We start from the raw sequence: 23,595 nt of genomic DNA on the forward strand, positions 1-23,595 counted from the left end.
GGCTTGCTTATTGAAGAATATCTCATTTATTTGCCTTGAGAAACTCTTGGGGTTGCTTTTGCAATATGCTTTGGGTCATTAACCATTTGCATTGTGAAGCACTACCTAATCAGTTTTGCAGCATTTGACTGAACATAGCCCTGTACACCTTTGACTTTATCCTGCTATTTCTAGAAGCAGTTTTATCATAAATATATTCTAGTCACAGGTTCCATTGGCAACCATACATTTGCATGCTATAAGACTGCCTTCCCACCATGTTTGACAGATGATATGGCATGCTTCACATCATTAGCTGCTCTTTCCATCCCTATAGGGGTATCATTCTGATACAAGTTTTATTCATCCAAAGACTACACACACTCTTTTAAACGTATTCTGGCCATGTCCAATCCGACCTTCTTGACTTGACTAAATATCATAAAAGGGTTATTCTTAACCAAAGAAACAATTCTGTGACCATGAAATAACGATCTCTCAAGCCTTTTTAAGAATGTACCAGATTAGGCTATTTTGCTATCTCTCTAAATTTTTCACCTAATAATGGCCTAACTTCCCTCCCTGAGGTCTCTTTCGACCTCATATTGATAGCACCAGTCACCAGTCACCAAATCAAGTTCAAAGCTTTAAATTAATTTTGGCTCTTAATATATAAAGTCTTTGTCTGTCCACACACTCCTCCTAGACAATCAATAGTTGACCAACCAAACTTGCCACACAGGTCCATCTTAGGCCTCTGAAGGTTTTTGTCTACATCAGGTATTATGATACCATCATGCTGCCTAGCAAATGCTTAGCAGCAGGCTAAAATCACTAATTTTTCAACACTTTATAAAATATTTTACAGCCAACAGCGCAAACAGGCCCAGCAGTACTGTAGCATGGGCATGTACTAGTCTGCTTAATTTGTCATAGGATCATGAGGGACAGACCTTACTTTGCTATGAATCTCCTTGTCAGTAAATTCACCAATTGCTTCTTAGCCCCTTTAAAATTGAGGACTGGTATACTTGTTAAACCCCTTAAATTAAAGCTGAAAGTCTGCACTTCAATTACATCTTGACATTTGATTTCAAATCCACTCTAGTGGTGAACAGAGGCAAAATTATAAGCTGCATCATTGTCCAAGTAAGTACGGACCTGTTCCTGCACTTGTAGTTGTACACATCAAACTGTCTTTCTCGTATCTAGTCTAGGTGTAGAGTATTTGATACCTGTATGGAATGCATGTGTCTTTTTTGCACTGACATGGAGGTATGCATGTAAATGTGTCTTTTTGTTTGCAACTTTGTGTTGTGTTTGTGTGTGAGTTAAACCCCCAGTGTCACCGTGATATTATTTGATTTTAGGTTGCTGTGCCTCAGAGGTGTGTTGCACGGTTATTGAGGGCAGGGAATGGCCACTGGGGTTTCTACTTAATGCAGTTTTAGGACCCGAATATAGCTGCACAGACATACATTTGATAGAAGATTCTGAATCCCCTATACATGTCTTTGAACACTGCAGGTCTCAGTGTGTGTTTGTGGGTGTGCATGGGTGCATTTGGGTACAGGTAAGATGAAAGAAAGGGAATGAGATGAGGATTGTGTCCGCGTACAAATAACAGCAAGACTATTTCTCCTGTCTGCACAATATAGTGTGCAGTGTTCTCATATGGAGCTTAAGTCCTGGCTGTGCATAGACTTTGGCCAACTAGGGCAATGTGTGAAAACAACCTTTCTGCAATGGAAAGCACATTAAGGGCTGCAGGTAAGGATGTGGCCGTGGCAGATCAGAGAGGTTACACTGATCTTTGCAAGTCCTAGCACACACATTCATCAGCATCCTTCCCACAGGGCTCTTTGTGTTTCATAGCATTCATCAGAGTACATTGTGGAGTGGGAATTTGGTGTCTCCGTGCTACATGGGGCAGTATTTGCACCAGTGTGGTTCTGAAGGTCCCTACAAGACAATACTGCACCACATTGTGATAGTTGATTGCTGGGAAGCATTACATCCACATTCCGAGTCCAATTGGGGAAAGACTCCAAGCCAACATAAACGTGGTAAAATAGATCGAGTCTTGCATTTAATATATGAATCCCAGTTGTAGAAATCGGACTGCTATATATATTCAACAATAACATCTAGATCATCCTTGAGCAGACTAAGGAGGAATTTCAAAGTCTGCGTATGTAACTTTGATGTTACCTTGGAAAAGTTCAGTGAATATAACATTTTAATTTGGGTTTATGAAGCCACATAGGTGGGTAATTATAAATGCATCTTTCAAAGCTAGACTCTTCAGTCCACTTTGGTAGTTATGAAATTCATAAATCTTCCTTATGTAGCTGTATCTATAGTTGTACTGGCAAATATGGGGACATTAAAGGGAATGGCATTATTTCATTTGAGACTAAATTATGTTACTGCACTCGGACTCTGCACCTGGTTAGCTCCTGTCTTCCAGATAATGTCTAGTATGTGTATTGTTTTCACATGGTATTTGAATCCAGTGCAGAAACCACTGACAGTGCACACTTTCCTGAAGAGGGGTTTGTTATGCTGCCAGAGTGTAAATGCATTTCTTTCAGGAAACAGTCTAAATAGCATTGTTATTCCATATGCATTAATTCATATTTGGTGGTATGGCTCTGTTCTGGGACTCCCCAGCCCTTCTATTTGCATTTGTAGAAAGATTAAGTATGAGAGAGCACACACCTCCTCCCCTTCCATTTACATACATGGAAAGCAGGAGGCAAAGATAGACTAAAGACACTGAGCGTGAAGTTGGAGGTGGGATTGCAAAGGGGCTTGCCTTTATGCAGGTTGATGAGGCTTAAATAGCATTAATCATTTTATATTTACCATATCAGCTAATGTTGGCTGGCACTGACATCAGCTGATCTGCGGGGATTGCTGGCTGAGCTCAACTCTGCAGCTTGCCAGAACTAATGTTATGCTCAATTGATTGTTTATAGCCGAATAAATTCCAGCCCTTAAGAGGGTCCAAAACAGATTTCTTTTATGAAAACTTCAAGAACCACATTTTATTTTAAGACTCGCATTCAGTTTTACTATGCATATCTAAACAGTAATGTGTATGACATGTTCAAAAAGGTAGAAGAAGCCTGACTCTCTAGGAGGTAGTAAAAAGCCTCGAAAAGCTTTGGGAAATGGTCTGAAGCAATGTGCAGTGTACACAGTTTAAAAGTATTCAAAGTAAATAGAGATGACTGGCTTGTGTGCATTTGCATTGTAATTACGAGTGTAACGCAACATATATTTAACTGTTTTTCTCTGTCATTCCCTGTTTGTGTGTTGCAGCTGCTGTCAGACAGCCAGATCAACATGGTGAAGGTAGTGAACTCGGTTAGTGATGCTCTTAATGCCATGCAGAAGGAGAATGTGGGTCTGAAGGCACGTGTCAAGGCTGACTTACAAAGGGCACCAGTCAGAGGCGCCCGCTTCAAGGGCTGCTCCAACGGTAAGAGAAATGAAGCATGGTTGGACATTATGTATCTGTCCTGTGGGCTTGGATTCTTATATGTAAGGTTTTCTTTTTCTTATATTCTGTTTTTATCTTTGTCTCTGTATATGTAATGTATGCATCGACACATTTGACCTTTTCCAGCTCTATTCTGCTCCCCGTCACGATCAGTCCTTCTCTTCTTCCAGCTCCACCATTCATCAAAATTTTATTCCACAGACGTCTGTCTACCATCAGTCTTCCCACATATTTATTCAATCCAGCATCTCCTCGTGATATCAATATGTTTCTCTGGGCTACATCTCATCCACCTCATCCACATTATCCACTGGCCTTGGTAGAGATGTGGATTATTTTTTCTCTCGCTCTCTACATGAGAGATGACTTGCATGTCCACCGGGCTGTGTTGCTGAAAGGCAGAGAACGGCCTGAGGCATCATCCCATTGGAAGGCTTTCAACCAGGCGTAGTACACCCAGTGGCATCCCCCTGTTGGATTTGCGCTGCCTTAGGTAGCCAAGGTCACAGATTGAAAGCTGCCCGTGTATAGCATACGTTACCAGAATAAAAGAGCAACAATTTGTGTCTTAGAGGCACAATTTGAGAAGGTGCTAGGTGTTTACATAAATCTGTAGACATAAAGAAGTAGGCATCGTCCAGGAATTGCATAACAAAGGGATATTTTGAAGTTCAAGTTTTGCTCTAGAATGCTTTATAAAAAGTTATGACTAATCTTTAGTACATTCATTATATACTTTAATATTAATATATTGCAGGCTTGTCACATTATCAACCAAACCGGTGATGCTGAGTAAGTTCTCCTTGATGCTAAATTGATGCTAAGTTAAATCCAAGTGCCATATTTATTTTTTTACAAATATAACGTATATACTGTTAGATTTTAGGTAAGTGGGTCAACGGTGTTCAGAATTTTTATATTTAATGTATCGAATCTTACAAATGTATCTATAATACATTTAATATAAATACTAATACTTAACAGCTATAATTTGATCTGAAATCCATTTAAGCATCACTGTTAATTGAAAAGCAGGTCTTTAGGTTGAATAACACTATTAGAAACATTATATATTCTTTAAAATATAATCTGTGAAAAAATTCATAGTCAAAACTCATAAACTCATAGTCAACTCAAAGTTCAGTTCAGAGGACGCCCCGCTAAGGCTCTGTCCATGGTGCTGAAGGTTTTAACCGGTGTGCCAGTATATTGTTTCATGATGATGGCAAGACTTGTCATCCAATAATATGTAATACACCTCACTTTGGCTTTAATTTACTGTCTCCTGGCTATATATTAATGGCAACAACATCCGAGACAAAAACATTAAATTCCCCTATTCAGTCAGGAAATCATTAGTCAATTTATGAGCCGCAAAGATTTCCCCCCACTCAGTTTGAAGGAAAAATACTTTCAAACTCTAAAGAGTCAGAGAGAGAGAGAGTCAAAATAAGACCCACAAGGTGCTATTTATTAGATAACTGAAGATTTCCATCATATTACATTGTACATGTATTTGCGTTACTGTGATTATGCCTGTTCAAATTAAGGAGTCATCATGTACAAGGTATATGTTTTTCCTAATTCCATTTCTGGTTTACATCCAGTATGGGGTTGTAGTGATGATTACATCAGCCCTGTTGTGCCTGCTGCAGTAGCTCGCAGGCTGCTGCCTCTCTCTAGTTTTCTTACGGTGGAGCCTAAAAACAGGTGTTGAGTTCAGTCAAATGTCTGTCACGTGTTATCGCTCATTATTAATATTTTTCCACATGAGTAATTCCACCACTTTGCAGAAAATTTACCAATGCAAGATTTTTTTTGTTTTTGCTAAAAGAAAAAAAAGCTTTCTTCTTAAAGTTTAAAGCCAATTTAAAACGTGCATACATTTTTATGTTGGAAAAAAACATTTTGTGTTTTGGGACTCACATGCTTTTTGGAAGAAAGAAGAATACACTCTAGTCTGCAGATATGCTTCATGCCTGAATGTACTATTCTTTGTCCTGCTGATATAAGAGAATACAGGAGAATTATTTTATTTATTTATTACTCCTGTTTACTTTATCTATCATTTAGGATGAGCATTCCAGAGAAATTCTGGTGTGTGTATTTCCAACAAATCCATTCTTACAATCTTTCCCATAACATAATATATGTTAGATCCTGTTAAAAAAGCAGAAAAATGACCAACTCTTGTCTTAAAATTGGAATAACTAACCTAGCGTACCGTCTCTTTGGTTTGTAAGGATGTAGGCAATGACAGTTTGACTATAAGCATCTTAAAGGAAAAAACGCCTGTTATAGTCTACCTCTTTTTAATAGCGCCAAGGTATAGAGTATAAATGCAGAGTACAGATAATTAAAATACATGCTTAGAAATCCCATGGCACTGGTTTAGTTCACAGGTTGAGCAGGCAGCCATATGCTTGGAAGCTAAACTGTAATGCTGTAAGGCTGACATGAAGCCTTGTGTTGCATTTCTTTCCCCACCCACTCACTCACCATCTCTCTCTACCTGCTTTCCTGTCTGTAACTGCACCGTCTAATAATGGCAAAATCAAAAATAATTAAAAATAAAATCGCCTGCCATTTACTCTATATTAAGAATTTTACAGGAGTGGAAAGACCTAAAAGAATGTCTGTCTGTTATTTGCTTTTTAAGTTATGGCGATGTGAAATTTTTGTGTATTTTTCAAGTTAAAAAAAACACACACACAGTGCTTCACAGAAACCTGTTTTAATGGTGGTTAACTTGTAGCTATACAAACGTCAAGAGTAAAACTAAAAGGCATTCATGCTAACTGATCGACCAGCTCCAGGGTTCAGCACCCTGGACAGAGCTTCACATGCTGAACCGACAAGATTCTTTGAAAGGATGTTTAAGCTTGGGGCTCCATTTTTCTGTGTTTTTTATGTCACTTTAAACAGGCATTAGTCTTTTTTTTCCTTTTAAATCTTTGCCTATTTGGTGACAAGGGAGAAAATGAAAGAAAAGAAAAACCTCTTTGTATATGACCTCTTTCAGATGGTGGCACATCTGATGGTGTATAGTATTTTATTCACACCGAGTAAGTTTTTTTAGCCTGTGCTGTCATCTAAATATGTAATCTGGTGAACCGTAGTCTCAAATTAATGTACATACTGATACTGCAGTCGATGAGCGCTGCATCTTTCACCAACTTAATACCAGTAGTCATCACTCTGCAGCAGAAATGATCTACAGTTGCTAATTTCAGACTTGCTGTGCATAATTTGAAAACATGACATATTAGGAACTTTATTAATTAAGACTGGTGTTTAGCATTTTTCTAAATGTCACTCTACAGAGGCAGACTCCATGCTCTGCAGACTAATCACCTAGAGCAGTGTGCAAGACGACTTCTGATATTTTTACAAATGGGACAAATTTTAAAAAGAAAAAAAAAGTGCAGGATTTTAATAGTGAGAAGTTGAAATTTAGTGAAACTTTAGTTCCTAGTTCTTTTCTGTTATATGTTACTAACTTATTAATTATTGGTTGGTAGAAGATGGTCCAGGTGGTTATTGTAGAGTTGTAACTGATGTGTGTAGGTCTTTGTAGAGACAAAACATTGTGTAGTGTATTTACCAAGATTATTTGCTTCACTCCTGCGTCTGCTTCACTCAGTGTTTAGTTTTGTTTTCACTTGCTGTTTACTTTCACTTCCACTTACTGTTTGGTTTGGCATCATATTCTCCAGGGGGGTGTGCTGTGAAGAAAGTTCAACATTACCCAGGCTATGTTTTCCTTATCCTGGCTTCACTAACCCTAATATCCTCTATCAGGCTAAGCAATTACACAAAGGCAGTTATCAAGCCCTTGTTTGTCAGTCCAAAAATGGAGCTCATTCAAATGAAAGAAGTAGTCTTGGCAGCATATAACTAGTCCCAAACTACAATACTACAATATGACAATAAACAAAGCAGTGTATTAATAGTGCTGTGTGAACATGGATGTGGATTAAGCACTTTAGTCAGTAAGACTGGAAAAAGCACCGCTATATTAATAAAGTCTTACTTATTAGTAGCAAGGAAAGCCAGCCAAATTGCAGGCCGTGTAAGTTAATAGACTTATCAGTACTGCAGCTCCATTATTAAGACACAGGGGAATCTGACAGATTACAATTACATATTCCATTAAATTAATGTTTAGATGTGTGTAAGACAGTTGTAACCTTATTCTTTCAGCTACAGCCCCAGTGGTGTTTAAAGGTCTGAGAGCAAGTGAAAAAAAATTAATAAAATAAAACATAATTTAAACATAAGCTTAGACCGCCTTTCAGTTTGGCATAAGTTGAAATAGATATTGAAATAGGATCATATGATAACGCTCAAAGAACATCCAAAAATGTTTGAAAATTACTAACAGCAACCAGAGAAAAAGCCGGGTAAAGAAACTGTATTTCTTACTGATTTCCCAAGACTGAGCTCTTATGTTGCAGTTTAGTTCTGCAACATAAATTATGGCAATGTTACCTGAGAACCCCCTTTGTTAAACCCAAGTTCTGCTTCACAGCACAGGTCTCTGTTGAGGTTTGGCACAAGATCACAGTTAATGTTTACATTTGGAAAAATTGAGAATATGCATAAATTATAATGTTAAAACCATTTAACTTTGGCATTCATTGCAATTTTTTTGTTAGGAGTAAAATAATTATTCACCAAAGTTACATTAACTGTAAATTTACCGTCTAATAACAATGGTTATCATAAAAGTGATGCTAGCCAGACGATTTTGCAAGGTGTGTCCCTAAACTGTGTGTGCGTACTGCTAAGTCATACACAAAAGAACAAACCAAAAATTCAGCTCTGAAATGTTTGGAATTAGCTTTTTTATATAGCAGCTGCAGACCAAGTTAGATTATTTATTGTCAATTAATTATTAATTTCTAAACTGGTGTAATAAAAAATCTTGTTGTTGTTTTTTTTCCAAAGTTGGGATAAATGTAGTATGGCTTTTCTGACCTTATCCCATAATTTCATTAAAAATTGTTACAAGAGGTACCAGCACAACAAAAAAACTCATTTCCGTCCTTTTATACAAGCTCGCTGCAGAGACATGCAGAGGATACAGAATCTTTTTGAGCAAAGAGGTAATTTTAACAAAAAAAATGACATGATTGCTCTTCGCTTTTTAACATGTTGCAGACCATGTTCATGGTAGGCTCCTGCTTCCCTCTCATTATTTGATCTATTACTTGAAGAGGAAGAGGGAAGCACATGTGACCGGTCATTACTGAAGCTCACCCTGACTCCATCTGCTTATTCCGCATTCCTCCTAGTAATAACGTATTCAGCCTCTCTTCCAAGCTGCATCCAGCTCCACCTGCTTTGCTCCCACACCTGTGCTCCCAGAAATTTCAAAAGTAGAGTTTGGCACAATGCTGTGAACCAATAGGCTTCAAAATAGCTAAATGGTATGTTTACATGTGCTTATAAAAATATAAATATGCTCTACATTAAGCTTGTGAAATCCTGAAATGCAGTTTTATGCTGGGTTTTACTGCTTTTAACCCCTAGAGTTACTGTCAAGATGAAGTACATCAAAGCTGCCGGTGGTAAATCAGTGTTTCTTCTTTTTTGGATTCTTTTGGTTTTTGGTGTTTTTTTCTGTGTGTGGAGGAAAAACATCTAAACTAGGATAGACAGCAAAACGGCACCACAGAATATCAAAAAATGATTTTTTTTTCCGCCTAACCACCCATACTCGTTTTGCATTGATTATTTTTATTTTTACTAGCATTAGTAACTCTTTAACTAAATGTTAAAACCAGATGCTATAAAATTTGTGTGTGCACATATTTTATGTTAGATTTAATAGATTTGCATGTAGTCTTTAGGCAAAAAGTGACTATCTTTGACTGGCTGTATGCCCATATGTAAGTTCTCATGTTGAAAAGCAACAGAATAGCTTGTATTACATGTAGTACATGTACTAGACAGACTGGTTGAACCACTTTTTAATGCAAATATTCATATAACCAATCATATAAGAGCAACTCAGTGCATTTATGCAGGTAGATATGGTGACGACAAACTGCTGAAATTCAAACTGAGTACATCTTTTTGTACATCTTTTCCATATGGGTGTGAATGTTTTAATAATTCATGTCAGTACTGTTTGCTCTATATTCCCAAAAGAACATATTAGATTTTCAAAGATATATGAATGCAAAACTGACAGCACTGAAGTCCGTCCCTGCATGCAGCAGGGTTTCTGATGAAACCGCTCTATTAGTCCTGCTCTGCAGCTCTCAGCGAGCTCGACTTGCTGTATTGTTACACGTCTCTACTGCATTAGAAGCCAATGTTGTCTCAAATCCATGGCTGAGAATAGTCCCCAACAACTGAACCAACTGGAAGCTTACATTTATGGAAAAACTATAGTGGTTACTTTGCCGCTTTAAAATAGATTCAAACAGAAACCAGAAAGCAGATATATTGTACATGTTATAGGTTATGGTACATTTTCACATTATAGGCAATGTTGAGTTCTAAAAGATCTGTGGAGATCTCAGTGACATTATGTTTTAAAATTGATGAACTTATTTGTTTGTGTCAATTATTATGATTTTTTTTAAATCCTCATAGTAATAATCAACAACCACATGATCACCTAAGCAACTCAGAACCCTGAAAATGAAGCAAATTTGTGCCTACAAAGTACAGAAATGCTATAAAAGACATAAAAACAATTCTAACTTCTAAGTTCTACTTTCCAAAAAGTTTTCAAGAAAAGATTGAAACAAATTCTTTGATTGAAACAAAACAAAAAAATAGTGGGCAGAAAATGCAAAGCAAAGACTCTTTAATGACTGCAAAAGACCTGCAGGAAGGTTTAGCTGACACAGAAGAAGTGCTACATCATTTCATTGTGCAATTTCAGTGCATCGACAAGGTTTACATGGATGAGTCACTAGATAAAAGAAAAAAAACCTACAGTTTCATTGCAGATGTCTGAAGTATGCAAATCGTCATCTCGATAAGCCGTACATGCTGTTGATAAAACAGCTCTTTGCCCACAATCACCAAATATCTTTAGAGAAATGTTCTTTTTTGGTGTTTTGTAGCAGACCTTCAGGACTAATTGAAAAATGTATTCCTATAAATCTAAGTATAACAGTTCAAATTTCAAGTAAAGAAACAGACAGTGAAAGGAGGCTGGCTAATTCAACAGGTCGATGATCCAAAACTCACCTCGGTATGCTGAAACAACTTCTTGAGCTGGAGCTGAAGCTTTTACAGTACCTCTAAACATCATTAAATGCACTACACAGGTTTCAGTCTCATTGCCAGAGGTGTATAAAGTCAAGCACGCACACATGCAAGTCTGCCTTCACAAAAAGAGCTTATTGATTTGAAAGCGATACTTCAATAAGATGCCACAGTTGCAACAGGTAATTTGATGAAATTTGTTCTATACTAGATATTTCATGATCAACTAAAATTTTAAGTGGTGTTATTGCAAACTGAAATCTTTTAAAAACTACAGAAACTGCTGAGTCCCAAACCTCTTCTGGCATTAACACCAGCACAAAAACTGTGCCGGGAGCTTCGTGATGCCTGTGGCCGATCAGCTCCTGTAGATGTAATGTGTAGACGTCCCTTGTAATGTGATTCTGGGTAGATCTGATAAAACGTTTGTCTGAGTATGTGTAAGTGATCTGCAAGTAATGTTCTTATTTATTCCAAAATGCATTTTGGAATATCTAATGGGGCGTTCCCATGACTCATTAGACTGATAACTTTGTGTGCACAATTACTGTTTAATTTTCTGCATTGACTAAATAAAAAATGTAATAGCATTCAATGAAAGGGCCACATATATATCTAATGCAGTGGGGTTGTATTTAAAATAATTAACAGAACATGTAGTTTGATGATAGATGCCCAGATATATGCATACAACTATAAGACATCCAAAGTTGTGATTGTAAAGCCCGTGTCACTAACAAGTCTTGCAGAAAGAAGATTTGAAAACGACTGATTCCCATTCATGTATTGCTTCCACTGTATGCTTTTGTATTAAATATCTTGCAGCCATAAGGCAGGTCAAGCAAAAGCAGGCCTAGAGTGTAAGTGCAATCAATGAAGGTGGTACTTGGAAGGAAATTTTCTCGGCTCTAAGGGATGATTAGGCTGAAAAAAAAATGACTGCGTTAGAGAATTCCTAAATAGCGACTCCTCTATCGAACCTAGACACCCCCAGTTTCCTGTAATGAAAAGAAGAAGTAGGAAATGTTACCATTTATGTGTGACGGTGATGAAAGTTCGGATCTTATTAGCCGAGGCTTACACGGGGAAACTGAAAAGCTTCGGGGAGAGCAAACATTTCCTATCATGTAGGGTTCTGTAAAAAAAAAAAAAAAATCTTGTATGGCCTTTTTAAGAAGTCTCCTGGCTGTTTTAAATTCAGGGGTTTGACCCGGTGAAGGCAGGCATGCATAATCTATGACACTGTCCTCATCACAGAGTTTCTCTCCTGCTTCCTGGTGAATAGATTTTGTATCCCTTGTGTAAGAAGGGTTTCTCAGTCACAGACAAGGGTGCTACTATTCTGCTCTGCTGTGGCTTACAAGCTCTCTCTGTCACTGTCACGTCTCCTCTTCACTAACTCATCTCGAATTCTGCCTGTTATATACTTCTCTCCAATCTTTCTGCCTCCTTGTCTGTTTTATATCCCTCAAATGTATATACCTCCTCACTAAGATATCCTTCTTTTTCTCTAACTTCCTTTTGATTATTCCTTTCCCAGCTACTTGTATTATCTCGCATCACGGTGCTGTATATCTGCGCTCCACCCTCGTGTCTTCCCAGCTTCATTTGACCTACTTGCTTTTCATATTTTTCCTCCCATAATTTCGTCTTTGACAGACTTACAGCGTGTTTTGTTCCGCTTTTGTCATCCATCACCTGCTCGTCGATCTCATCATCAATCTTTTTTTCACAACGCTCAAACTATTCCTTTACAGTTCCTGTGTTCATGTGTTAGTGGCAGTGCTTGGATTTAAATGGAGGGCAAAGCAAGACTCGTGTACAAGTGCATGCTTTGCCTTTGAAATCCATATTAGAGCTAATTTATTTAATGACTCCCTGTTTTTGCATGTCCCCAGGCTCACGTCCCCGTGACTGTGGTGATCTGTATGCCAGTGGACAAAGAGAAGATGGCATCTATTCTGTGTTTCCTATTCACCACCCTTCAGGCTTCCAGGTCTACTGTGACATGACGACAGACGGTGGAGGCTGGACGGTGAGTCAGAGAAAAACACACTTTTGTACTACAGTGAGCACACGCACAGCTTTTAACCCCTGTGTGTCTCTCCCCAAGGGAGGAACATTCACTCTTTTGGTGGGCTAGGGTAGTAATCAAGATGTATTCAGGGAATGCAAGGTAATAGAAGGTCGTTTTATTAGGTCTGCTTTTTAAAATCTGCATGTATGAACCAAATCCTCCCCCCACAAAAAAAAGAATGATTTACGCAAACATGAATTTTTCTTTTCTGGTACATTGCTTCCATTTTAGTCAGAGTTACCAAGGACACAAGTTTATATACAGAACCTGCTGCGATTATGGTTGTACGGCAATAGGAATCCCATCTATCACTCAGCGTTATCAAAGTTTTATCAAAGAAGAGCAAAGAAAAGAAATCTTAAACACATTTTTCAAGTGGGCCTGTTTGAAAGCAGTTTTTTTTTTTAGTTTTTTTTCTCCACACTCAATTTTTATGGATAGAAGCATTTTTTAGGTTGTCCATCAGCCTGTCTGTACTGTTGTTGTAGATGCGGTATCTTGGATGTCTTGAGGGAAATTTTGCAATACGTTTTTGGACAAGGATGGACTTAAATGTTGCTGGGTAAATATAAAGTTAGCAGTTATTGGACAAAGCAATATGTGCAATATGTCATGAACACCTTGAGATTTTTTCAAGGTCTTTACCTTAAGAAAACTAATTATAACTTGGTGGTTGAAGCAGACCTGACAAAATATATTTTGTGCCATACAGTACCATGCAAACATCTTGAGTCACCCCATCCATCCATCCATCCATCTATTTTCCTCTGCTTATCCAATTCAGGGTCGCAGAGGGCTAAAGCCTGTCCCAGCACACTTTCTGAAGGCCTTTCAAAGTCTTTCTTTGGACATTATCTGCTTTTTCATTCACTCCAGGAATTGTACGTGACCTTTTTGTTTGTTGGTGTTAGCTACTTAAAACTGATCTAAGAAGCATTTAAGCATAAAAACATCACCTAACTCAAGGGATGAACCACTCTCACGCGTACACATAACATACAACAGCAAAGAAACTATTTTAAATTGTATTGTATCTTTAGGTACTTTGTTACTACTGCAAAAACACGTAATCTGTTCCAGGTTTATTAGCTGAATCTCCTAAATATGACAAAGGTTACATAGTTTGGCAGGTGTAAAATAGCATTTTTGCACTAACAAGCTGATTCCCAAAGACCTATAAGCTGAGAAATGTCTTGGTGTGATTTGCAATGTGTCCTTAAAAAATTTGAAAAGAGTTGGAAACAAAATATGATGTGGCAGCTCTAAAAGAAACTAAGCACAGCAGATGAACAGGATCTCACAATCATGTCCATAAGAAATAGGAGAAAATCCAGCAAAGACCTGAGACATGACTTAAAAGAAGCATCGGGATCTTTGGCTGATCCATCTACTTTTCACTGAAGCCTCATTAGAAATGGTGTCAGTGGAAGGGTGGCTGTCAAGAAGCCATTTTTAAGGAAGTAAAACAGGTGGAAAGGCTGACGTATGCCAAATTACACAAGAACTGGGCTCCAGATCGTTGGTACCATGTATTATGGAGTGATGGACAATGGGTGGAATTATGAACACAGAAAAGTCTGATTGGCAGCGGCTTCATTTTTCAGCATGACAATTAAGTCAGAAGAACCCGCAATGGAACAATATGAGTCATGGATTGGCCTTGTCAGAGTCCACACCTCAACATTATTATTAAAATTGGAACAAAAAGGCAGCAAACATCCCTTAAAAAAGGCTTTAAAGGTCTACAAGAAGCCTGCAGAACCTTTCCTGAAGACTACTTAAAGAAAGCTGCCTAAGAGAGTTTACACTCTGTTGGCCTTATATAATATGCTGTATATCAGCGTATATTTGCATAGTACTGTAGCTCAAGAATTCATACAATTATTGGCACAAAATTTCACATAGATACATGTCTAAACTCTGATAAAATTATGAAATTGTGACATTTTATATCCAAAAGTATTGTCTTACTCTTATTACTAAAACACAGAGGTTTCCTGTTCATGATTCGGTTTTAATTTCAAAAACATAATATTTGTGAGTCATAATTTAATAAAGCAGAAAAGGAAAGCCAGTATTACAGGGGCAGTCACAGCAGAAGATGATGACACCTTTTGTTTTGTAAATGCTCAGTAAAGGCTAAGTAAGTGCTATCATCATGAGTAAAGATTCAGATACTCTTTTGTTTTGCCCGTGCTGAGATTTCTAGTAGAAAAAATGCAAAGAAAGCATTTACAGCGTCTGACTTCATGCGTAATTCCATTCGCTGTGCATCAAACTCACAAGAGAAAATGTTTTCATTATAGCTGACAAATTCCTGCACTGATTGTGTGTTTTTCGTTTTGTAATTCTTGCAATCTTGTCTTTGTACAGTAATATTTTGTATTTAATTAAGAAAAAAAAGAGAGAGATTTTTGTTTCCTAAGAATGTGGTTTTTCTTTGATCAAATGCATGTCAGCTGTCTGGCCTTGTTAAAGCAAACATCACGGTTTAAGTGAGACTGTATACTGGAAGCACTGCATCTGTTGGGAATGAAAGACAAGCGAGGTGAACAAACATTTACACAGGGATGTTTGAGGTTATATTTGGAAGTGTGGTTTAGATGTATCTCACACAAAACACACACGGAGGCACGTACACACTCTTACTGGTTAGAGCCATTTATGTCTATTTGTTCTAAAGCATAATGTAGCAGCTGTCAGGAAAGCAGAGCAGTTTTTAATGGAGAACTAAGACTCTGAAACTGAAGCTGCACAATCCAATATTTTGATATATAATAGGTTGTGATACTTGTAAGTAAAACCAAGAGCCCAGTTTTTCAGCTCTGTCCCATGTATTTGAAGGGATAGTTTAAAAAATCTATTCAATGAGCTGTTAAAGAAAAAGATTTCTGCTTCTCGCAAAGTAACATAAGCAGCATAAAAAGTCTTCTACATCCTTTAAGGGAATAATTAAATCTTTCCCATTTATAAAGGTTAGGGTGCAATGCTGCCTTGTTTATCCTTTTTTTTTTGTAATGGATAGTTAAAACTCCTTGAAGGCTTGCCTCCTGAATGTGTGCAGAAGTTTCAAAGGTTTAAAGGAGAGCGCACATTTTCAAACCTCCAAACTACTTTGCTCGCAGTCTGTGGCTGCAATCACAGCTATATTGTCTGCATTTTACACACTAATTAACTGTTTATACTGGCGGACGTATTATGGCGCTACAGTCATTATGCACATTGTCAAGCCTAATAATGAAAAGAAGCGTAGCAAAGGCAAATGTAGTCTGAAATAGGTATCCTATTATACTGCGTCTCAGTTTGCTTTCCACATCCGCGACAGTGACATAAGCACATATAAAATATCAGCTCAAGTCGCTGTTTAATCGGCATGTCAGTGAATTGTGCGTGCATGTGTGTGCACTTGTAAACCAGTGACTAACTGCGTGAGATAGGCAAGGTCGTACCCTCCTATCATCAAATAAAGCCACACTGTCAGAGTGACAGAGTGCTTAGCCCAGCATGATGGAATAGCGCTACATACCAGCCTGTCAGTGGATAGCAGCTTGTGTGTGTGTGTGTGTGTGTGTGTGTGTGTGTGTGTGTGTGTGTGTGTGTGTGTGTGTGTGTGAGTGGGAGGGTGTATGCGTGCGCGTGTCTGTGTATCTCCGTGCATGAATTACTGTTTGTGCGTTAAAGCGAGCACACTCCCACAAAAACAGTTTCTGAACACGAGCGCGCTTTCCTGTCAGAGTTCCCGTCCGTTTTTCGAAAGATGCAGCAGTGTCAAAGTGAGCAGACTTTGCGTATGGTCCTATAAAAGGATTAACAGCTCCGATTGAGGTGATAATATAGCAGTTACTGATCCAGCCTGGTGTGTTGAGCTGATTGTGATAACGCTTGAGCCTCATTAAGAGATCAGCGTGGTGTGATCCAACTGGGGCAGGTAGGGAGAGGAGATGCATGGTGAGTTGAGTGGCTTAGTGCCTGTCTGATGGCTGAGCTTAAATAAGGAATGAGCCATATGCTGCCACCTCATTAGCATACTGACATACTGTAGCACTGTTGCAGAGACTGCTGCAGACACACTGAAAGATGAGCAGGTTACTCGCAGAAGGGAGGGAACAGAGGAGAGCGAGTGGGACTCGGAGGAGACAAAGAAGGGAGTGGGCTTGATGAAAACATCAGAATCCAAAAGGGAGGGAGAGTGATAACAAGGATGCAGGGATTTAAAAAATAATACCATAAGTGAAAAGAAATTAGATCGCTCCCTGTACTTTGAAATTGATAATTCAAATGCAATCAAATGTTTCTGTTCTGCAGTATTTGCAGTGAAAAGGTGACCTTTAGGGAGCCTTGTGAATTGTACGGCTGTCTTACATAGATTTAGATGTCAATCAGCAGAGCTGTAGCATCAGTCAGCGATGACCTTTAGGAGAATGTGTTTTCAGGGTCTGTTCACTACCTTAATACAGTAGACAAATATGTTCACCAGATATCACCAATAGCAGTTCCCATAGTTTTAGCATTTGGAGGGCGTTAATGTGTGGGTTCGCGTGGACGATTTCTGTTTCATTGTTCTAACAGCACCCTATAAGATTTGCCTTTACAAAAAAAGGGCAAAAATTAGAGACCACCAGCTGTTTTAAATGGCAGCATGTTCAAAGAAAATGTGTTCCATAATGCCATGCATGACTCATAATCAGACCAAACCAACACAGCCACCCACAAATTCCAATATTTCTAACATCACGAATCTCAGATTTGCTTCTTTTTTTTTGAGGGGTTAACTTCTTCTGAAACTATACATTAATAATAACACATAGTTAAATCCCAGTGTCTACTTTTTCCATCAAACTATCCACACTATGAAGTGTGATTTTTCCAATAATCTGGTTATGAGAATAAAATATTGGTACTGTGTCAAAATACAAATATGCCTTGATAATATTAGGATACACATATAATTAATTATAATTATAAATAATAAAACAATTAGGATGGAGTTAACTGCAAAACAGAAATGGAAGATAATTAAAATCAAAGAGGATAATTACGAGCAAAATTAAAAGCATATTTATAAATAAGTATGAGACAGTTAAAAATTAAACTAAAATGAAAAGGTTAAGGAGAAAAGATGAATTTTTAATTGAGATTCGAAAACTCTTAATTAGCAGACTTGGTCACTCGTATGAGGAATTGCATTAATCCAGCCTGGGTGTGATAAAGGTGTGGATCACCTTCTCAAGGTTGTTAAAAGAACAGAAGGGTTTGGCTTTAGCTAAGAGTCTTAACTGAGAGAAGCCAGCACTGACGACAGATTTAATCTGCAAATCTAATTTGGGAGCAGAAGTCAAGATTATACCAAGGTTCTTTACATGAAGTTTACAGCATGAAATTAGAGATCTGAGCAATGGAGTCAAATTTGTGAACTGAGCTGCCTGACAGTGAACAGGGTTAATAAAAAAACATACAGGATTTTGGTTTGGTTTTCACTGAGGGTTAGAAAATTCACTGACAGCCAAGTTTTATCAAGTGACGCCAGTGTTTGCACTGGAACCGGCTGCTGGGGTCACGTTCCATACAGGAAAATCTCACTTTATTTTGTATTGCATATTGTTAACATTTCTTAATGGCATTTTTTCTTACAGGGAAGCTGAAGCTCCCCATGAAATGTTCTAATTTTACTATTACACACATTGCAGGTTATGAAAGGTTTCCCTTGATTTTTTTTTTAATGACATAGTTATTGGTTTGGCAATAACTGTGTTATTGTTGTTTTTTTAATAAAAAACAAATAAAACAAAAACATACAAGTGTGCAAAAGGAACAGCCAGTTGCAGTGGTTGAAAGTGTCCTCCTCCCATCATCCCAAACCAGTCATGGCAGATGACTTTTCTTCCTGAGCCTGATTATGCTGAAGGTTTCTTCCTGTTAAAATGGGGGTTTTTACTTTCCACTGTTGCCAAGAGTTTTATCTGTAGGGTCTTAATGACTTAATGTAAGGTCTTTACCTTAGAATAGTCACCCTGGGGTGGCTGCAGCTGTGATTTGGCCATTTATAAGTAAAACTGAAATAAATCTAATTGAATTTACTGCTCGCAAACTGCAGATGCTGTAAAGTTGGTTGTGACGTGGTGAATACTTAGAGAAAGGTTTTTGTTTGTTTTTTTGTTTTACTATAATTAAAATATGTAATAATTGGGAAAAAAACAGAATTTTACACAGTCAATAAATACAGTTTAGAGGCTACATGGAAAAAAATGATGGTGTACCAGGTTGATTCAGAGACTGAGATGGAAAACTGTAGATAACGACTAAATGTAGGGTTTTAGTAACTGTGAAGTGAGCAGAGTGGTGGTACCCTTATACGAAAGACAAATCAATAACTAGAATAACATGCTGACTTTTCTTGACTGTAAGATACTATGCAGAATATGAGTTTCCCGCACTGCAGGGAGCATCCTCTATAGCACGATGACTCATATGTCAAATAGAAATAAATGTGTTTTTTCCATGTTTTTTTAAAGAGAAGACGCTAAACAGGATAAAAATAAATGAACAGGAGCAAAAAAGATGTATCAGATCAAATCTATGTTGCTAAATCATAATGATATTGTTAGCTGTCAGAGTTAATATTCCAGTTTTAACAGAGCTGTGCATCTTGGATAGGGCTAGTATAGTACACAGTAACCACTAGAGAAGAGAAGAGAAGAGAAGAGAAGAGAAGAGAAGAGAAGAGAAGAGAAGAGAAGAGAAGAGAAGAGAAGAGACATTTCATGCAGGTTGATGTGAATGGTTGTCAGAGGAAATTGGTCAATATTTCCTCACTGCCATAACTCATGCCCCAGAGACTGTTGGACAACAGAGGTAGGAGGGATGATGGCAGATAGGACATAAAAGAAGAAAGCTGTCATTACTTGCTCCCAAAACACACACACAGCACACATAAAAATAAGTTATGAAGTGTTCAACTATCTATACAAATAATCAAAGAAACTGAGATGCCTGTACATATACATACATATATATATATATATATATACAGGCACAATCCATTCACCAGAATAATCCTTTGGGCAAGCATTGCCATCTGCAAAAGGGTGATTTCAAATGCCATTTAAACACATCCTTACGGCTTAGGGTAATGTCTTCTATTATTACTATTTTATTTGTTAAAAGGAAGGGCCTAAAAATGACCACGGCATAAATAATTAATGAGAGTAGATATATCAAAGTGCTCTGCGGGTCTGCATTATCAAATGGTGCTTTTATCGAAAGCACTGCAATCACTCTCAAATATTCAATTCAGCTAAGAACTGAAATGTAAAAGTTTTTGAGATTGAATGTACGATTGTGTGCATGTTGTATCACTCCTTGGGAGGCTTAGAGTGCCTTTTTGAGCACGTCGGAGGCAACGCTATAGGCTTTTCAGCATCTCTATCTGACTCGCAGGTTCTTCAATATTTCATGCCTGTTAGTTTATTGGTTTGAAAAATAAAGCAAATCCAGGATGGAAGTTTCTCCAGTTGTTTCATATCTCTAAATGATCTGTAAGGTGCAGAATTGAAAACCTACGAGTACAATCTCATTTCTATTTAAAGCATGCATTTTTCTTTTTAATGTTTAGTTTGCAAACTCAACAGTCACTCTATCCAAATTCAATTTACTTTTCTAGACAATGAAGCAAACCTCTGTTTTCACCCTAAATATCTGACATAAAGAAATAATATTGTGGTGCTGAGACAGAGCATGAGCTGTCCACTGGAAGCATTACAGCAGGCAGAGTCAGACATGTCCTTTAGGATATTACTGCCATTAGGCTGGGATGAGTGCTGTTTTTTTTGGGGGGGAAAGGTTAGACGACTGTGGGAGAGATGCTGCACAAACATTTGCTGATTCTAAATTTCCTATCTGAGCAAGCACGCGAATAGGACTCTTGATATAGCTGCTGCTACCGTTTAACTGAAAAGCCTCAAGTTGTTTTTATTCATTACTTGTATATGTAAAAGAAGTTGATCAGCAGCTGATTAAGAAAGATGATGATTTCTACATTAGCCTCGGGTAATCTGTGTTTTTATGACATTTTTTGAGATTAGCGTTCTAAAAAGTTCAGCTAAGAAAGGATCATCTCGGTATGTGGCTGATCAGTATCTCCTAACACTAGTCTTGAGCTTCTTGAGCCACTTTTCATTTCTTTCTATTTTGCTTGGAAATAGGTCAGCGGTTTATTAAAACATGCACAAATATACATAGAAATACATGAAGTAAGGCAGAAACAGAGGTCGTACAGCTTCTTTAAGTAGTCTTCAGGATTTTCAAGGACATTCAAAGCTCTTCTTTGGATGTTGGCTCCATTTTGTTCCATTCTTTGTCATGATGATCCCACACTGCTTCAATAATGTTAAGGTCCAGGCTCTGGGGAAGCCAAGACTGCTAGTGTCCCATTGTGTATTTTTCTATTCAGGTATTTTACAGCATTGGCAGTGTGTTGAAAGCATGAAAAATGAGGTCACTGACAATCACATGTTTTCCAAATGCTGGATCAAAATCTAATGGTACTTTCATGGATTCATAATTCAACCAATTTTAACAACGTATCCAACATCACTGAATGTAATGTAGCCTCAATCCATGACAGCCGTCACTGTGTTTTACAGATGGCTGTAGATGCTGTTTCACCTCTCTCCTGACCTCCTCAGTACTTACAGAATTTTCAAATTTGGATCCATCACTCCATATGACCCGTTGCCACTGATTTTCAGTCTAGTTCTTGTGTAAATTGGCATACGTCCGCCTTTTCCCCCTGTTTCCCCTTCCTTATGATGAATGGCTTCTTGACAGCCATCCTTGCACTGAGTGAATAGTAGATGAACCAAATGAAGGGCCAGATGTATTTCTCAGGTCCTGGGTCAGGTCTTTGCTGGACTTTTCTTTTCTTATTTCTTAAGAACATGACTTTCAGATAGTGTTCATTTGCTGTGTTTTTTTTGTCTGCCACCTCTTCTTTTGTCCTCTGAGAACACACTGGATGTCATCCTGAGTTATGGCAAGTGTTTAGCTAACAACTCTTTGGCAATTACCTTGTTGATGCAAAAGTCTATCAAACCGTGCAAGCCTTGGCATTTTTCATAGATACAACTAAAGCGGTGGGAACAAATTATGTGTTATTACAACAGACTAAAACAGTTTTGTTCTTTATTTTTTTGGCACAGGTTTCTGTCGTGCAGACACAACAATGGTCCCTCCAATGAGTTAGGTCCCTTTTTATGCTGGAATGATTCAGAATTCAGTGTTAAGTGGCTAAACAGCAAATTTCCACAAAGACAAAAATAGAAAAACTACTGCTTTGGGTTTTTTTCTTTTTTTTTTAATTACAACATTTTTTGGCTTTTTGAATACAAAATATAAAACACCAAGGGCTGGCTCAAGACTTTTGCAGAGCACTATATGTAGGTAAAGCTTATATTGGCTTTAAGAAATAAATCAGTTTTAGCTTCTTGTATCTTGGGACACGCCACACCAGTGTGATGCTAAATCCCAAAGTCTTGTACTGCCCTTGATCTTTGTCTACATGCAGACTTTAGAAAAATGTTTACAAGCCCTAGCAGAGATCTACCTGTGTTAACCCAGTTTCTCTTAATCCTTTAACCCCCCTCCCCGAAAAAAAATAAAGGGAAAACCAGATTTCTTATTTTTATGATGTTTCTGAAATCAGGTTACCCCTGCAAGCCAAGAATAATCTTTTTTACTTAAGCACATGTAAGTAAATAAAATAAAATAAAAAAAAATGCTTGTGGATTGTGTTTGTCCTTCTGTTCTCATTTGCTGCTGCTGTGTTCGGAGCACATCTGTCTTTCTGATAGGATTATAAAACATTCACCAGCAGATGTTTGCACTCCTCTTTGAAGATAGCAATTGTGCAGACTGTTGTGGATTTATGAGTGCTTTCATCAGACAGTGTTGAATTTGTCACCATATCATCAATATTCTTAACAATGTAATCAAACTGTTAGAAGCTCCTCTACCAGTCTGTTTTGATCCATCTTATGAAAAGGAGCACGGAGCCGCTTTTGGAGCTGATTTTATTAGCATCAAATCATGTTTTGTGTATTTATTTTATTGATCTTATTTTCCTCCTGTCTACGTGTCTATCTTGGCTATTTCCGCATTGTGTCTGTTTTCCATAAATGCTGCTTAAAAAAAAAAAAAAAGATAATTCCTGTGTGATTCAGTTTGCCTTTATAGCAGATATATTAAGCGCTCAGGAAGATGTTACCATTTACCTTCAGGTAGTCAGCAGAGCAAGTGACATCTGTTGCCAAAGCACCAAGCATATAAACATAGTGTGCTCACAGCATGTAGCCTATATGCCAAGAGCTAACAAGCTATTGGCATAATGCCTTTTTTCCACCCAGTCACATGCCAGACTGTAAATCTCCCAGAATCAGCTTTTGAGTGCTTGTGTTGATTCTTCCCTGTGTTCTGGTCTGTCAGTCAGGGTGTCCGTCTGTGCACGCTGCAGGCTCCCAGTAGTTGACAGAAAGCCTGCTGAAGAGCTTAAGGCAGCTTGTTAAGTAGCCTCCATCTACTGCAGAGATTACAGGGAGCTTAATGTAATCATGCCTGTGCAATAGCCCCTGTGTTGGGTGAGATGGTCATTAAGGAGTGGAGATTTGCTTGTTAACGTTATTTCGGCCATTGTTTTTTTTTTTTTTTTCATTACATTTCTTGTTTGCCTGTTTAAATGGTCTGCCTAAAACTACTGCCTGTATTTGCATACAGCATTTAGATGTCAGCCTGATGTTAGTCTTGATTT

The 23,595-nt window shown here is 37.9% G+C and overlaps 1 protein-coding gene across 6 annotated transcripts in view; it reads left to right on the forward strand.

Annotated features, from left to right (window-relative positions):
• Window positions 1-23,595, forward strand: part of fibcd1b (fibrinogen C domain containing 1b) — a 137,620-nt gene that overhangs the window by 68,640 nt on the left and 45,385 nt on the right. For all 6 annotated transcript variants that reach the window (XM_039614351.1, XM_031754626.2, XM_031754627.2 and 3 more), the window contains 2 exons: window positions 3,307-3,466; window positions 12,616-12,752. In XM_039614351.1, coding sequence (XP_039470285.1) covers window positions 3,307-3,466; window positions 12,616-12,752 — 297 coding nt within the window. The remainder of the gene's footprint in view (window positions 1-3,306; window positions 3,467-12,615; window positions 12,753-23,595) is intronic.

The sequence above is a fragment of the Oreochromis aureus genome, linkage group 7 (assembly GCF_013358895.1).
Source record: "Oreochromis aureus strain Israel breed Guangdong linkage group 7, ZZ_aureus, whole genome shotgun sequence".
NCBI classification, from domain to species: Eukaryota; Metazoa; Chordata; class Actinopteri; order Cichliformes; family Cichlidae; genus Oreochromis; species Oreochromis aureus.